Raw genomic sequence first — 18,549 nt, 5'->3', positions numbered from 1 at the left:
GGGGAGGGAAGGTTCGGAGCCACAGATAGCACCCCCTGGCATCGGGGCATGTAATAGTCTCCCACATTTACCATCTGTTTGTAGGAACAGCAAAGTTATGGCAGGTGAGACCGGACAGATTACCCCATAACGACAGGTGGGCAGGATGACATGAGACCCAGCCTCAGGAGAGTGCCCCTGTCACAGTCATAAACAGGCTTTTTGAATCAGTTTAACCCTTGCCATTCCACTGGACCATTGTTCTAATGCATATCTATTTTACATACAGGCCAATTCCCAAAACCAAACCTCTAAATACCATTTTATAGCCATCAGCCTTCTTAGAGCTTGATAGAAAACCTAGAGATGTCAGAAGGAGTCCTTGTCACTTAAGTGAGCCTGGATGAAAGCATTAGGCCTTAGCCTGCTAAAAATGCAAGATCAGGCACTTTAACACAGGACTGAATTGGACATAAAGTGCCTAATACTCCACACGTGCCTGTGTAGCATCAAACCCTAAAACTGCTGTAACATGTCATCAGATTAGGTTTCGTCAAATAATAATATGCACAAAAGTGCATTTTCAGGTATCACATGTACTTTTGTTATAATTCAGTATTTTTGAAGAACTGCATACCATACTTTATTAGACAAAGGAGCTGCTATTATTTAATTATTTAATTAATTATTTAATAGATTTATTATGTAATTATTCCTTCTTCAAATGGTTTTAGGCAAGAAGTTCCAGATGGAGATGACTTTGACTTTATTTTACAAGACTCTGCAGCTACACTTCCAAATCCAGAATTGCACAATAAGCTGTGGTATGATTCTGCTGTGTGGAATACAGAACACCCAGAACAAAGAACAATAGCTGTTCATTTTGTGAAGCACAATGAAATGGTTCAAGAGCCAGGAAAATGTTTGATAATGGTAGAAGGTAAGATAATACAATTACAGTTGTATCCTCTTTGGATACCATACCCCACCCCATGTTATTTGTGTAGTGCTCTGTCTCAATTAGCCCCTGCTGCTACCTGCACAGAGCCCTGTCACCCTTGTCATTGTGTAGCAAGGGTGAAGTTGTTGCCTTCGGTGACAGATTGATCTGGGGTATGCCAGCCCTGCCACTGCCATTTGCACTGGCAAGGGTGAAGGGACTTCCTGCAGGCAGTGGCAGGAGAGAGTAGGGAACACAGCCTCTCTTGCCACTTTCAGGGAGTCCCTTTGCCCTTGCCACTTAATTGAGGCTGTTCTTGAGTAGCCACAGGCACCTCCCCAAGTGTCAGGACCTTCAGGCGCATGAGCAACCCAACACTAGGCAGCCTCTTGCCATTGCCAGGCTGCTCAGGAGCCGTCAGCTTTAAAGGGTGTGCACTGTGCAGGTAGTTTGGAAGCTTTTTAAAGTTTTTGGCACTCAAACTGTCTGGAATTGGAGAAAGCAGCTTTCCTTGACCAGGCAGCCCTCATCTCAGCAGCTCTCACCACTGGGTGGCAACAGAGATAGTGCAGCCACCAAACATTTCTGGCAGCTTGCAATTCCTCAGGCTGTCAGGTCACCAATGACTTCCCTTCCTACTGGAAGGTGAGGAGATAGAGAAGAGCACTGTGGTATTATGGGGAGTAGAAGACCTGGCTAGACATTAAGTTTGTCCCAGCATGGCAGAATCAGCAGCTTCTGGTATGGATCCACTGGCATTTTGGCAGCTTGGTCATTTTTTTTTGTCTTGGGAAAATTTTCATATATTCCCCAAAACATGTAACTTCTGGAGGGAGCCACAGTGTCCCTTCCTACTAGGTGTTTAGGATTTAAGTATCTCTCCAAATTAAAAACAAACATTTTAGAATGAGAATTAAAAACCAAGGACAGACTGATTAACTAAATGATACTTTCCTTTGGAACTCTTAGTTATAGCTAACTGACTGGTTCACTGATGTGATTACACAAAATGCGAAGAGTGGGTTACTATTTCTGTAATCCAGAGAGGATCTAGATACTTTTGTATATTCTCATGTCAAACCAAAAAACTTATAATGAATGGGCTCGTAGATAGGTTTAGTTCTGATTTTTATCTTTCAAAAGATCTTCAGTACATACTAAATAAGTAGAAGGTTTGGCATGCTTCTGAGAATGCAAGCCTACTCTTAGCATTGTCAGCCTCTGGATGTCAGTGTTGTTTCACATAAATATAGTTCAGAAAATGTTCATTTTTAACAGAATGCTTTTTAGAGAGAAAAATAGGCATCTAACTTTAAACAAAGCAATTTAAAGAAGAATATAAATATGTTGCATATCCTCATTTTCTGAATTTCAAGCAAGATCACATTGTCCTAGTGCCTTGGTGTGAAAAAGCAAAGGTGAGTTAGTTAAGAGATCATGAGGGTTAATAGCAAAGCTCCTTCCATTTTCCTCTTAGCTTATTATTTGACTCATTTTAATTGCAGCATTTGCAGCATGTTCCGAATGCATTTTTATTACTTATTAATATAACTTTCTTCCTCTGTAACAGGACCCTCTTCCCATTTTTGCGGCTGCTTTTTTCTCCTAAAACCAAACCTCATCATTTTTGCTACAGATGTTTTACATAGATACCAAAGCTTCTGCAGCTGGATATGACACCATATTAAGTGCATTAGTGGGAATGAAGGACAGAATTGTAAATTATTCCCGTATCACTAAACAGAAGTTCTAGTGGGCTTCTTCTAGCCCATTTATTTCTCTTCCGCAGTCCTGGGATTTTTCTACAATGTATTGGGTTTTGTTCGTTTGTTTGTTTGTGTTTTACTTCCATATTGTTTGTTGGTACAAGTTCCAAAAGGCATTTTTTCCAGCCTCCTGAGCATCCTCCCTGACCTTCTCCACATGTACACTGCCTGAAGAGGTAAAACACAACATGGCAATTCCATCTAACTAAGGAGATCCATATATTACTTTTTTTTTTTAAACATAAGCAGGTTGCTTTAGTATAGTACAATACCCTCTCCTCTCCATAAACCAGATGCTGAGCCATGCTGCTGGCATAGAAGTTGTTTGGCCTTGACTGGACAGCTGAGATGAAAGATGGACACAAGAAAGAGGTTTTTCTGTTAGCATTTTTTTTTTTAATTTCCTTGAACATAAATTAAATCTAATTTGGGATAAAGGTTAAAACTAAGATGTCATCACATTAGTGAAAAGTGTATTAATATGTACCATTCATCATTGGCTTCAGTATTCATACAATATACTCGCTATAATTAATTTCAGTGACATTTATTGTTTAATCTTATAGACTTCAATGTTGATTTATAAGTAAACTGAAAACATTTTCTTAAATGAAACTTTATCTTATGAATTATCTTAAATTATCCCAGTGGTTCCATTGGTAAAGCTGCATGTGTTTTATACTTATTTAAATCCTTTGAATGGTTGTAACATTTCAAGTATGGCTTAAGAGGTGCCGGATTGAGGCTTGGTAGACGCGTGCTCTATTCTCGGTTCTGTAACTAACCTGCGTGCTTTTCGGCTAAGCTGTTGGACATCTCTGTACTTGTTTCTCCTCCCAACCTTTTGTCTAATTAGAGTGAAAATGTAAATAAAAAGGTATGGTCTCTTGTGCAATTTGCACATCACCTAGCACATGGAAACATTGGGTGTGTTGACTTTTCTAATCATTACAAATCATTACATCATTACTACAGATAGTAAACTACAAATCTAAAATGTGCATGAATCAGAGAGCACCTTATAATGCTTTTTATGATCATACATTTTATTAAAATTTAACATTAAACAGCACACTTGTTTTTGTAGAAAACAACTACATTGCAAAAAGTAATTGCTGTTTCTTCCCTGTTATCTATTCATGAATTAAGGAGATAGGCAGATACGGTTATTTGGGCAAAGGTGATATCTTTTATTACACCAACTAAATAGTTGGAAAAATTGTTCTTTGCAAGCTTTCAAGCACAGGCACCCTTCTTCAGACATAGGGAGAGTCTGCTGGTGTTTGTCTTCTCTCTATGGTCAAATAGAAGCTTAAGCTAATATGCAAAATGCAGGTTTGTGAAAATGCAGATGTGTGGCAGGGAAGATCAGAGGGGGTAGGAGTTAATGAGCAAGAGACAGGCAGATGGAATGGGAAAAACAAAAGAAAATGTGGACCAGTGATAAAATGTAGAAAAGTTACCTGCAGTTATCAGATGGCAGGTAGTTTATAATGTGTCATAAATTAAATGTCTGTATGTAGGCCATGATTTTTTGTATCCAGTAGATTTATGAAGTGAATTTCGTAGGCTCATCTACAATAGGTGTTTTGTAAATTCCCTTTGGGGATTAGAACTGAGAGGTTAGAGAGAGTGGTTGTCTTGTGAGAAATGTGCACCCACAGTAATTGGGTATTTTTTGTCTTTGAACGCACACTGAAAATCTATCATTCTGGTACTCAGTTGTTTGGTTTCTCCTACATAGTTTCCATCACGGCATTCACTGCACTGGATAAGATCTATTACATTTCTGGAGGTCCAGACATAAGATCCAGGATTAGTGATGGTGGTGATGGTTCTGTTGTGGGAGTAATAGAAATGTGTGGACAGGTTTTACTTTTCTTGTGTTGGCATGGTCTGGATCCATTTGGTGTGCTTGGGGCCATAGGAAGTTTGCTTCTGGTGATAAGGTTCAATGCCTGTTTAAAAGCTAGGATGAGTGGTTCTGGAAAAATCTCTTTAAGAATTGGGTCGTCTTCTAGTTGCAGTTGTTTCAAGATTTAAGAAGCAGGTATTTAGTGACTTGTTATTTTGGCCAAAGGTGTTGGTTATTAAGTGTGTATTTTAAAGCAGCAATTGCAGAGCGATTATAGTAAATATAGGGAGAAATTTATCAAACTGATCCTGCATAATTGCAGAAAAATTGCAGAAAAATCCCAGCTTTTCTAATAACATAAGACATTAATTTCCAGTAAAGTCTTATAAAGTCCCATGAAAGCAGTATTTAAAATTGCATCCTATTTATTACTGTGTTTCATTTTTCGCCTTGCTTCAGTTCTGATGCTTTTAGCAAGCGCTTTCCTTCAAATTGCTACCTAAAAATCTGTTGGGTTTTTTTTGCCATTTAAGAACTACAATGGCAAGTTGCTTCCATGTGGAAAAAAAAAATCATTTTAGTGGTCACAGTAGTTTCACTGTAGCTACATTCCATAGTAGTTATGTGGCTGCTTGCATGCTCCAAACAGAGAACTGAGGCAAATGATGAGGACACTTCCAAGGCACTACTGCCGCTGCTCTCCAGCACACTACAGATCTCCAGTGTAGCAGCATTGGATTACCCTAAAGCATTAGCGTCAAACATATGGTCTGCGGCCAGATCCAGCCCACATATCTAGATTATCCAGTTTACAGCCTTGACGGGGGACCTTCCCCTTGGGGTAGCCAAGCACCTGGGTGAGATGTATGGTGCTGAAGCACCCCAGCGCTACGATCAGAAGAAGCCTAGGCTCACAAGCACTTGGCTGCCACCAGGGGAAGGTCCCTGACCAAGGCTGCGGGTCTGTTGTGAGTGCTTAGTTGCAGCCATGGGAACAAGTCGTGGTGCTTGGCTGCTTCCCACAGTGCTACTGGAGTTCCAGTGCTGTAGCTGTCACCCAGACATTTTGTACCTGCTGCAGGAAGAAGCCATGGTGCTACTGGGGCTCCAACACTGTGGCTTTTCCTGGTTTGGGTGCCAAGCACCCAGGTGAAAGCAGCAATTCTGGAGCCCCAGCAGCACCAGGGCCCCAGAACCATGGGTCTCACTTGTTCTGATGGTAGCAGGCAAGCCCCTGGGAAGCTGGGCCTTTTCGTGATGAGTTATAGATGGCTGGAGCAGATGTCACATGCACTGAATCCAACATGGGAGGATCCACATGCATAGTCACATGCATGCATGTGGGGCCAGCCACACACCATTCATAGAAATAGACTCAAAGAAAATCAAGGTTGGAAGGGACCTCAGGAGGTCATCTAGTCCAACTCCCTCCCCAAAGTAGGACTATCCCCAACTAGAACATCTCAGCCAAAGCTTTGTCTAGCCAGGTCATCCAGTCCATGGACTGGTCATGTACCATTCGTCTGATTCCCCCAGAAGCAGATGAGATTGACATCTGAAGCAACTTCACTGCTCGTGTTGTGGTTTTGGGGAAGCAAGTAGTTAGGGCTTAGGTTTTGGCAATGGTCCTGAGAGTAGCACAGGGCAACTGCAGGCATTTCCCAAGAGTAAAGTTGTTTTAAGCTATGCTAATTTGTTAATTGTCATTTACTACCATAAAATATTTTTTAAGTGTGTCATGGCAAATTGCACATTTCATTTTGCCTCTATTGAATATGTGGTTATTTAAACATCTGATTTCTGCATGCAGTAACAAGTCACATTTGCAGCTTTATATAAGTATTCACATTTTTGTACAATCAATATATATAATCAGTTACTCCTAGACCATAATGGATAAATCATTGTTTCAACACTACAGTCAATTTAGGAGTCCTTTTTAACATTGGATCATGGTCAGTTATTTGTCACAGGTCCTGAAATTGATATCCATCAGTCCAAGGGAGTTGAATTATTTAATTTAGCATTATGTGCATACAGTTAATAGTGATTCTCAAAGGGTGTGCTGTGGTACACTAGTGTGGCACAAAAGCAACAGAAATACTGTGAGATCCACTGTGAGAGGAGGTTAATGCTCTTCTCTTACATCTGGCACCCTGTGTCTGACCCAACTACTCCATCAGTGCCTATGACTGTTCCTCTGGGGACTGCCACCACTGCTGCTGCCTTCCCTTCCCTCAGGCAGCCGCTATGCTGCCCCCTTCCAACCACCCACACTCCCAGCAGCACTCTTATGCAAGTGGATGGACAGGTGCACAGATGGAGCTGTGATTTGCAGCCTGGCTTATAACCTCCAATCTTCTCACCCTCCTGAGGCTAGCAAGAGGGGCTGCAGGGGTGGTCACCAGCATGTGAGACCCTGAAGGAGCCTTGTTCTCTGAGGTACAGACTGAGAGTTGGGAGGGGGCAGACAGTGGAAAGAGCAAGGCATAGCAGAGTGAGGTCCTTGCTCTTAAGTGTCAAGGACTAGATCAGCGATTCTCATTTCTTTTTTAGCCTCAAAGCCCCCTCCATATCTTGTCTGAATTTAGATCTTTTAGATCTATTCTTAGCAATTTTCAACCAGGGTGCTACAAAATTCAGAGAATTATGGAGGAGTGCCTTAAGACTAAAAGGTTGAAACTGCTAGTATAAATACTAACCATTTGCTTAAAGAAAGAGGTAGTGGTGTCATTTTTTAACAGTACATTTCAGCACTAGTACACTTTCCTCTGCCAGGAGAATGGAATATGTTTGTTGTTTTACAGAAAAGAATGCATGCATACGTATTTTGCGCGCGCGCACACACACACACACACACAGTCTCAAGCATAAGAACGAAATACGTTGCCAGTTTTAATCCAGAAAATAATGTGCCCCAGGTATCAAGATTTTGGGGAACTCTGAGTTAATAAATTGTTGTTTATTTGTTGTTAAAGGAGGGACACAAAAAGAAATTCTGAAATTTACAAGAAGATTTAAAGGTGTTATTCCTGTGAGATCCACGCAAGAAGATCTTGAACTCCTAGATCTTTCTGCTCCATTCCTTTTGCAAGGGAAGATACGGCATTATGGGTAGGTTAAATATTGTGCCCATATTTTATAAGTTACATCAAGTGGATTTATAGAAAGTTAATTCAACCTTTCACACCCATTTTGGACATATCTTTTAAAAGTTCTTTGGGGAAAAAAACTGTTGTCTTTTAACAATTATAAAAATGAATACAGTGTGGCAGAAGGAAACAGTGATCTGTATCCTGAATGTGGTACTTGTTCCCATAAGTATAGTTGAGGGCCAAGTAACTCCTATTATGATTCTTTACTCTAAAGAGATGCTAAATTTTTAAAATCTGTCCATGTAGTATTTTTTTACAGTTCCCTGAAACTATTTGATTTTATTTTTCTATTACCAGCTAATTAAAATGCTTCATTTTCATATTCATAGGGCAGTTTCAGGAGCTGCCTTTGTATTTAGTTGACAATAAGGACATTAACAAGTTGATGCAGTTAATAAAGCAGTTATTTGAATTTACAGTATGTTTTCTTTGCTGTAAAAAAAATGAAAGAAGGGACAGAAGTTACACATAAACCAATTTAAGTGATTGGAAACTGGTTTAAACTTAGAACAGAACTTCAATGCATATAAATTGCTTTAAAAATGGCCAAAACTGGTTTAAGATAAACCTGGTTGGTTGTAGTACCAGACTTAAACTGGTTTAACCTAAATCAGTTATAGAACTTCTGTCCCTGATCCCGTCCTGGTTCAAGTTAACTCACAGTCCCCCCAGCATCCCAGGATGCTTCGTAGCCATGGGCTATGCTGTCTGCTCCAGTGGAGTGGGGACTACCTCGCCCCTCAGCTCCTTAGTCTGCTTCCTGCGTGCATCTCTCATCCCACAGGGATGGGGGTGGGGTGCAAAGACAAGGGAGCAGACCCCCAGATCCCTCTAGCCAAGTTTACACAGCATGTAGGGGAAGGAAAAGCTCCTGTGGTGAGGACTTTTTGACCCTCGGCGGCCCTCCCCTCTCCCCCTTCCCAGCTACTGATTGCTTTGACCACTGCCACAAGAGGGAGGAAGAAGTCATCCTCCTGGCTGGGTGTCTGCCCATGCAACCCCGAATGGGGGCACCAGGGAGCCCCTTCCTTGGAGGGCTCCCCCCTACCCCAGCCCAGGGTACCCCTACCTGGGAAGTCCCAGGGAACTGAGGAGAATCCCTTCCCTCCCAAACCCCAGAGCTGCTTGCCTTAGCCCATGCAAGTCTCAGGCAACCTCAGGAAACAGAGGGAAATTCTCCTGCTCCTCTGCAGTTGGTTTTGCCTCAGCTGCTGCGAATCCAGGAGGACTTCTTCTCCCTCCCTCCTGTGGCAGCACCTGAAGCAATCAGCAGCTGGGAAGGAGGAGAGAGGGGATTCTCCTCAGCTCCCCAGGGCTGCCTGGACTGGGGAACCCAGGCTGGGGGAAACCTGAGGGGGAGTCTCCCTCAAGGTGGGCCAGCACCTGGACAGGGTGCCCTTTGTGGAAGGACAGCAGGGAGCTGGGGATACTTGGCCGAGCTGGCAGTGGCCTGCAGGTTGGGAGACATGCGGTAGCATCTCCTGTCTACTGGCCTAAGTCAGTGCCAGCCTCCCCCGCCTTCTCCAGTTGAAAACTGAACAACAGTTCAGTTGGTTATCTATTCAACCTATGCAGCTTAGAGGAAGATGCCTAGATTGAATAGATTCTGCCTTGGGCTGATGACAGTAAGACCTAGTGAGGCCTGAATGAGAAGGAACAGTACAATGTTGCATTTGGCCTGATGTCCCCTTACCCCTTTGTTTGTCTATTACAAGGTTATGGAAACATCCTTTTCAAAGGAGTTGAATATAGTGTCCAGATCACCCCTTGTACATTATGATTTCCCTTCCTTCACTCCTAGGGCAGATACCAGTCCAAAAGCTTGCCAGTCTCACAGCCAGCATCCTTTATAGGCACAGTTTTCCAAACTAGAAAGTAGAGCACATTTAAGAACTGCAAGGTGTTTGGATGCCTCATTCCATATTCCACTACACATACCTATCAAGCCACAATAAGTGAAAGCCTTGTAGAATATCAAATATACACTTTACACAAAAGGCCAAGTTAGAGTTGAGATGGGATTGATTCTAGAATTACCTGTGCATTTAAATTTGTCACCATCTCAGTCATGCTTTTAACAATATATATCTTGTCTGAATAGATTTTTTTTAATATTTCTAAATATCTCTGTTTTGTTTACTATCCTATTTCTAAATGCTGTCCAACTGGCAGCCCACAGGCCCGAGTGGCTACCTTTCCTGCTGCTACATAGGGTACAGGGGGCTTTGCACCACCAGTACAGCCTGCATAGTGAGAGTTCTGGGGCTATGGTAATTACAGGGACAGAGGTTGGTTAGGCGTCTACTGTGCCAGGGGTCTATGATTTGCTTGCACCTGAAAGAGTTAACCCCTCAGAGTATTGTCCTGCAGCCCAGCCCCACCCTGAGATCCACTACTATTAATGAATACAAACACTAAGTAAGGGTTAATAAGCAATCTGTATTACAAGCCAAAATTAACAGTAATCATAGCAACATGAACTAGTTAACAACCACTCAAGAGAACACTATATACAAATATGTACAGAGAGCCATACCGGCCTGTCACCAGCAGTGGCAGCTAAGAACACTGACACCCAGGCTGCAGGGCCTGCTGTCACATCCCTGTCAGGCAGAGGATTTCTACCCTTTCCTCCACAAGCGGAGTACTTGGAGACCTCAAAAGGGAAGGGTGATACTTTACCCGTCCTATGGGGGAAAGGAAGGTGAGTATCTCAGGTGGAATTCCAGTGTCCCCACACACACAGCACTCAGCACCTGCACTCCCAATCTTCCCAGCCTCTCCAGCAGATTCAACACCACTCAAAACTCTCAGGCTCTTAGACTCAGCTCACACAGCTTCTCGGCACGCACACTCTTCACCACATATGCAGACGTGCACGCACACTCCTGAACACTCACACACACACACAACACGCACACATATGCACGCACACTAAGATGGTGTCTCACGCTGGCTTTTTTGTAGTGGCTACCTCGCCACCTGCCAATCATACCATGGTCCAATCACTGCTTGCACATCTCAATCAATCAATGTCACTGAACAATATCATTTTCTTGGACCACTCATGTTCATTATCACTTCATAACTTATTAACATAAAGTTCCTGCTCTTTGGTTATATAACAAGGTTTCAACTGCCCATGCCTCAGTTTCCTAAGTAGGTCATACCATCACTGTTATGACTAGGCCAGGACTCTCAGTTTACAGGGAGGGGTCACATACTACATGCCTATGTAGTATGTAACCTGGGGGCTACACTGGTGCCACCTGCAGCCTCCAGCCACACTGAAGTTGGGCTGCCCTAATGTACTTTCTACATGGCATTTATTTAAGGCAAGTGTGTAAGGGGTATAAGTATGGACATACATGCATGTAGTAAACCGCATTCCATTCTAAGTTACTCCAGTGTAAAATTGGATTGACTTAATTGATCCAAGGTTCATAGCCACACAAATGAGGCAGAATTAGCATCATTGATTTTTTAACCTAAATTTTACTTTTAATCTTAAAGTAGATAAATGTTTGTTTTATGTTTTAACTGTAATACACTGATATGAAAGCTGACTTTGAAGAAAAATAAACTGCTTCTGTAATTTTGTTTCCTTGGGCAAAGAGAGCAAAATGATATGGACTTCTCTATCCACTTACTGTATTTTACTTACTATCATACTTTCTGTAAAGTTTGAGAGGATGCATAAATACCTTAGTAATAAAAAGAAGAGGTAGTTTTAATAACTCATAGTTAAAATATGTTTGGGCACAGGAATATCCAAATTCCTGTACTAACCCTGCCATGTTTTTAATGCATTGTACATTTTCATATTTATTACTCCTATTACAAAATGGCACTTTGTGTATTGTTAAACAACAAAAAGTTCTGGTTTATGAATATGTACTCAAGAACGCATAGTTGCCAGCCTTGCTTATTCAATTAGGCCATCTTTCTCCAACTAAAATAACTTATTTTCTTTTTGATCATGATTCATAGAGAGCATTAACACTGACTACTTTACATGCTTCCTCAGATTTCTGCATGCTGAAATAAACTTGAGTTTTAAAGGTCTTTTATATTCCAATAGAATACTTTTATTTGAATAACCTTGTTCTGTACAAAGGGAAAGATTTAATACTTTGTAGTACTGAAGTGAGGAGGAATTTAGGCTAGGTTCACCAGGAAATGGAGACAAAAGCCCAGAGCTAAGCAAAGAGTCTAGGCTCCTGGTTAAAGCTGAACAAGTGGAGCAATAACAAAAGCCTTAGCAATGTTCTTAAACAAAGGCTAGAACAGTCTGTTAGATACCCAAAATATTTATCTACTGATGCAACAAATGTGGGGAACAAGCAGGAAGAATTGGAGGTCCTAGTACAAGTACAGAATTATGGTATAATTGGGATTACAGAGATGTTGTGAGATAGTTGACATGACTAGAGTACAGTCATGGATGGGTATAGCTTGTTCACAAAGGTAGAAGCGGGGAAAGGGAGGTAGTGTTGCCCTGCTTATAAAGGAGACACGTGTTCTGAGGCTCAGTACAAAGTAGAAGTTCAGCTTATTGAAAGCCTCTTGGTAAAGGTCAGAGAGGAGAGTGGCAGGGGGAACACTATGATAGCCACCTGCTATGACCACCAAACCCAAGAGAAGGAGGTGGGTGAGGCCTTCTTAAACAACTGGTGGAAGCTTCCAAATTGCAGGACATAGGTCTCATGGGAGACTTTAATTATGGGGACATCTGCTGAGAGAGAGGCAGCAGTGTGCAAGCAATCTAAGCAAGTTCCTGGAGTGTGTTGGGGATAACTTTTTTGATTCAGATGGCAGAATCCAACTTGGGAAGCTTTTCTCAAGTTGCTACGCACAAACAGGAAGGAACTCATTGAGATTGTGAAGGTGGAAGGTAACTTGGGTGACTGACTATGACATGGGAAGAAAGGAAGAAGAGCAGCAGCAGAAAGACACTGAAGTTCAGGAAGGCAGATTTTAACATACTACAGGAACTGGAGCGCAGCCAAGTCTGAAGGGAAAAGGAGTCCAGGACAGCTGGCTGTACTTTAAGGTAGCAGAAGCAAGTTTTTTCAGTGCCACAGAAGAATGGGAAGCGCAACAGGAGATCAGCCTTTCTAGACAACAGTCTCTCAAATGAGTTGAGACACGGAAAACAATCCTATAAAACAGTGGTCATCAACCCGTCGATAGTGATTGACCGGTCGATTGGGAGCCCCTGACACTCAATCTCAGTACTGAGATTGGCTGTCAAAGGCTCCACGATTGGGAGCAGCAGGATGCACGTGGGGTGCAGCCGAGACACAGTCCAGGAGATGGAAGTAGCAGGATTCACATGGCTGTGCTGAGCCGTGCCCCTTGCCGCCAGCCCAGCCAGGTGAGTGGGACAATCTCCCTCCATGCCCCCTGCCACTGGGTGAGCAAGAGCCCCGGCCAGGCCAGGCTGGGGGAGGATCCAAGTCCAAGCAGCACTTGCCCCCCTGAACTGTGCACAGGGCAAGGCAGCTGCCCTTGCCCACTGGACTTTTTGTCCAGATCCCTGCTGTAGCTGGCTTGGGAGTGGCCCAACACCACATGTGTCCCACCACCAGGTGGGCAGAGAATGAGTCTCAGCCCAGCAGCAGGAGGCACTTGGCATCAAGCCTGTGTGGGGCGGGCAGCACTGGGGCTGCACCATGCTGTGCTCTGGGTGGGTGTGGCAGCATTGGGAGTGGGTGCTATGCCCTTCCACTGCTTGACCTGTCACAGCTGGGCTGCTGCACTGCCTCTGGACAAGCAGCGTGCAGCAGCAGGAGCCACACCCCTCCCCTCCCCGCACCACCTGAATGAGCCACGGCTCCATCCCGCACGTGCCCCACCCTGGCTATGCGAGCAGTGGGAAGTATGGGGGCAGGGGGTGTGTGGCCCTGGATCAGGGTGGGAAGACGGGCTACGGGGAGACTGCAGCCTCCTGAAAATTCACCGTAGCCTCCCCCATAGCTCCTGCCACCTGCCTGAAGCACAGTGCAGTCCCGTCCTCACCCGCCCCACGCAGATCTGGGAGCAAACACCTGCCCCCCCCATGCCCTCCCAGATGAGCAGCTCCTGCCCGAATGCAGGGCTGTTGATCTTCTCCCTCCCCCCTCCCCTTCTACCACAACAGACTTACCAGCTGGATGCAGCTGTATCACACACAACATTGTTCCTGTGGGAAAATTGGTTCCAAGTTATGGTGTTTCAACTTAAGATGTAGTTTTCAGGAACCGGATGGGTCATAAGCATGAGGACTGCCTGTATCATAAAGGCATGTATGGAAAAAATTAGGATGGCCGAGACACAACTTGAAATGCACCTGGCAAGGGACATAAAAGGCAATACAAATGGATTTTATTAGTGTGTCAAAAGTAAGAAGGCAACCAGAGAAACTATAGCTCCTGCAGAGAATGTGGAAGGCAATCTAGTGATGGATGATACAGAGATAGCTGAAGTATTTAATGCCTTATTTACTTCAGTCTTCACAAAGAGGCAATTACCAAATGTTGAATGCAATTGGCAGCAAAGATAGGGATGGAAACAAGCAGCGTAGAGCAGTAGAATAACAGATTAGGAATTACTTAGAGAAGCTAGATACTTTCAAGCTGGCAGGGCCAGATAGGATGTACCCTAGGATATTGAAGGAACTGGCTGAGGTAATTTTGCTGAGCCTGCAAAGGTGTAGCACCCCCTTCAGGGGCGGGGACTGGGCCAGGGTTGGGCTCAGCTCTGGGGCATGCAGCAACAGCTGTGGAAAGGGTGGCTGGGGTGGGGCAAGGTGGATGTTGGGGTGGCTTCCCCCCCGCCCCCCGCAAGTCCCCCAGCCTGGCTGAGCCCAGCTCTGGCTCAGTGCCCCCACCAGGAAGAGGCTGGGTGGACCTGGCCAGGCTGTGGAGGTGTGGCATATGCCCACCTCTCCTCCCTGCTTCCTGCCTCCTCCCATTCCCCTGCCATGGCCAGAGCAGAGCTGAGCCAGGCAAGGGCAGAGGCAGTCTGCTCATTGCAGACTTGGGATTCTACCCTGCTGCCTTTGTCCCTGGGCAGGCAGGTGAGTCACAACCCCTAGGCAAAGGCAGCTGGGTGGAGAGCCCCTAACCCTCAGTGAGCAGCCCTCATCTGTCCCATGCACAAATATGGGGGGCACATGCTCCCTCATGCCTCCCCTGGGAGAGTACGTGCAGTGGTGGAGAACCACCCACTGCACCCCTTGGATGAGCTGCCTGTGACTCTGTCCTGCTCCCTGCCCTGGCCCCGGGTCCCACACACCATTGTGGCTGGGCAGTGCCCCTAGCCTCCTGCTCCCTCTTTCACCATGGGGACCTTGATATGCTCCCCCGGCCCTTCACTTACCTGCAGGGAGCTGTTCTCCACACTCCCCAGATATGTTCCGGGCCACATGCACGCAGCGCCCCTTGCGTGTCGCTCCTGGCAGCTCCTTGCAGGCTGGAATGGTTCCTGCCTGCAAAGGAAAAACTGCCATTTCCTGCAGGGGCCTCAAATGGGTTGGGCCACTCATGGCCCACTGAACTAAAAGATTGAGTAGCACTACTGCCATAAACTGAATGTGAACCAACACTATACTCTTGTTGCAGAAAAAAAAAAGCCAGCAGCATGCTGGGTTTTATTAACAGCTGTGTCACTTGCAAATCAAGGGAAGTGATTCTTCCACTCATGGATTTAGTTAGGAACGATTCTACTTTGAGCAGAGAACTGGGCTAGATATTCTTGTGAGGTCCCTTCCATCCCTACTTTTCTATCATTCAATAATCCGAAGTGTATGTACTATCATCTTTTTCTTATCCATCAGGTGCAAGCAGTGTTCAAAACCAAAGACTATCAAGAGTCTACATTTCCTTGCTGAAGAAGAACATCCCTCATGGGAACCTAGTGAAGTGGCACAAAGTAAGTTGACCGTAGGCATGGAATGAAATACTGTTATACTTTTATTCTGGGCCTTAGATACAGAATATTCAGTGAATGGATTGCAGTTTGTTAACATCTTGTATGCATTGTGTGTATGGAAGTTTGTAGCTATTTGGTGTATCTGCATTTCCCTGGCTGGAAATAAACACATACTTACCTTTTTAAATGATGTGTTCAGAGGAATTGAAAATCTTTTTATCTATAGGTGTAATGAATCTTTATATATACAGAGAGCAAAAGGTAGTTGTAAGTTACATATATCTAAGTAGTGTTGAGGTAAAGTTTATGTAATGCACTTAAATATAAGTACTTAAAAAGAAGAATTGTTCTTATCTGTGAACAGTAGTAGGTTTTTTAACTTTTAAGGGCCTTGTTAATTTTAGTCGGCTCCTGGAGTTCTTAACCCCTGAATTGTATACATATTACCACTTAAGACTAGTTTTAAACACATTTTAGGCAGCTTAGTTATGCCACCCCAGGGCAAGTTTATCTCCGATCCATGCTATCCAGCTCATGCTCAATTAATTTGTGAACATTCCCTAAAGATGAGCTGCCCAAGTTGCCGTCATCCATCATCCCAGGATGCGTGTCCCTACCCCCCACCCTCTTATTCTGTGTGGACAGACTTTCCACCCCCTGAACTCTACTGTCCAGGGGTGGTTCTGGCACCAGTCCAACTCACCCTCCCACCCCCAGGCATGCAGCTCCACACAAACAGCTTGCAGAGCACATGCCAGCTAGCCAGGTCACAGGTCTCAGACAAGTCCAGGAGTAGAGTCTGGGAAGGTTACGGGGGAACAAGTTAGTGGGCTGGATCAGGTTCTTATGAGCTGCAACTTCCTTCCTGGGGCACAGGCAGTAGCTTCTCCAAAAGTGCCTTCCCTCACCACTTCTTACTTCCAGCCACCTTGGGAAACATTACTAGTAACTTCCATACCCCAGTCCCAAATTCCAGTTTATTAAAACATTCAACCTTTTTAAATTTAGTTTCTCTTTATTTCTTTTTTAATTCTTTTTTTCCATTCTCTTTGTTTTATCCTTTGGTGGCTGACTTCCTTCATTTCACCACTCGTCCCCCACCCCCATTTCCTTTCTACTTCCCATTTAATTACCCACTCAGTCTCAAGCCCTCTCTCATACATAGAAGCTTGTCCTGGCTCACTAGCCCTCTATAGTAGCAAGTCACAGCTGTGCAGGTAAGAGACGGTTAGAGAAGGTTTTCAGCCGTAAGGTGCATCAGCTCCAAACTCAAGTTAGCACTAACACTGAGCAACATTTGAGCATCTCAAAGTACACTATGTAAAAAAGGCCCTAAGGAAAAAAACACTAGAGGGCATTAGCATGCTAGTCTCACATATTACAATGGGAATTATGGAGGAGTTAAATCTATAAGGAGTCGAAAGGAATTAGTCTATAAGTCACCTTTGACAATCTTTCCCATAGTATTCTAAGGTAGTCAGTCCTGACAACTGTTGGAGGAAAAACAGAGCAGTGAACAGGTATATAACATGAATATTGGTGACTGTTAACCCTTTTAAGATTAAGGCACCCTTTGTAAAATGCCAGGTTTTAAACTTTCGCTCATTTTTCACTACCAAAAAAGAATTCTTGTGCAGCAAAGAACTCTGAGCACAACAGGCCAGAATTTTTTTTACTATGAAATCCTATTTGATATCTCTGGCTTTATCTTGTAAATCATATGTAGGTGTGTGCACCCATAACAGTTCTTATATTATGTGGCACCCTTAAAAGGACCTCACATTACCCTAGTTGAGAATCATTGGTGTATATATATACAATGGGAACAGAGGAAAATAGGCTCAACAGTTTCTGGATGTAATTATGTTCAATTCGGCTCACATTCCTATAAGGATTTAAAATCTCAGGATACCTCTCGGCCTGCAATGATATTTTTTTTAAAATAAATGCAAATATAATGATATGTAAAAGAAGAGATCATAAACATCCTCTTCAAGTTTTTATAATATGATTGTAAGTGTGAGTTAATATATAACTAATAGTAACATGATGTGCCCATTAGAAATTTACTTCTCTCAAAATGAAAACAAAATTCATTAAATGAATGTTTTTTCCAGTCTTTGTATTGTTTTGCAGTTTTTTGTAAGTGAATAGATTTCTAGTTTTATCATTGACTTATACACTTTATACATCTTAATATTCTAATGTTATAAAAGCTTAAGTCTGTCCGTCTGTCTGTCCATAACGTTTTATTCGTGCTCTTATTGGCTGACAAACAGCCAATCAGAGTGCGAACAAGCGTTCAGACAGGAGCTGGTGGCATGGTGGAGCGCTGCCATGATGGTGGGAAAACGGGATGGAGGGGGGACGAGGCCAGCTGGCCTCCCCCCCCCCCCCACCTGCTCCCTGGAGACGGGGGCAACAGAGTGGACTAAATGGGGGGACCAGGCCAGCACCCCCACACCTTGCTCCTTGTAGGTGGCGGCGATGGAACGGGGGTGGAAAGGGGAGCTGGCCTCGCCCCCTGTTACTCCTTGCAGGTGACAGCAGCGTGGGGGGGAGTGGGATTAGGATGCCACACGGGGGAGCAAGGCCACCAGCTCAACCCGCCCCTGTCCCCTTCTGTCACCACTGCCTGCAGGGCCCGACACGGCAGTGGTGGGAGGAATAGTGGGCACACTGCGGTGGTTGTGGTGGGGGAAGGGTAGGACTGGGCCTGAGGTTGGGGAGAAGCTGGGCCACAATGGCAGGGGGTGCAGCGGACCTGGGCTGACCTGGCGGTGGCAGGGATAGGAGGAGTGGCTCTGAGCCGATGTAGGCGGGTGGGGGGCAGAGGTCGGTTCCGCTCCTTCCTCATCCCCTCTCCCCCGCATCGGCCCTGAGCCAGGTCCTCCCATCCCCCCTCTGCCACCGGGTCGGCCTGGCCCTGCTGCTTCCCCC

General features: G+C 44.4%; 1 protein-coding gene across 2 annotated transcripts in view; it reads left to right on the top strand.

The window, feature by feature from the left end:
• The window catches only part of POT1 (protection of telomeres 1), a 179,171-nt gene that overhangs the window by 149,908 nt on the left and 10,714 nt on the right, over positions 1-18,549 (top strand). For both annotated transcript variants that reach the window (XM_025205167.1, XM_006024524.3), the window contains 3 exons: positions 714-919; positions 7,519-7,654; positions 15,515-15,609. In XM_025205167.1, the coding sequence (XP_025060952.1) occupies positions 714-919; positions 7,519-7,654; positions 15,515-15,609 (437 nt within the window). The remainder of the gene's footprint in view (positions 1-713; positions 920-7,518; positions 7,655-15,514; positions 15,610-18,549) is intronic.

The sequence above is a fragment of the Alligator sinensis genome, unplaced genomic scaffold (genome assembly GCF_000455745.1).
Source record: "Alligator sinensis unplaced genomic scaffold, ASM45574v1 scaffold574_1, whole genome shotgun sequence".
Classification (NCBI taxonomy): domain Eukaryota; kingdom Metazoa; phylum Chordata; order Crocodylia; family Alligatoridae; genus Alligator; species Alligator sinensis.
This window is presented reverse-complemented; position numbering and strand designations above follow the sequence as displayed.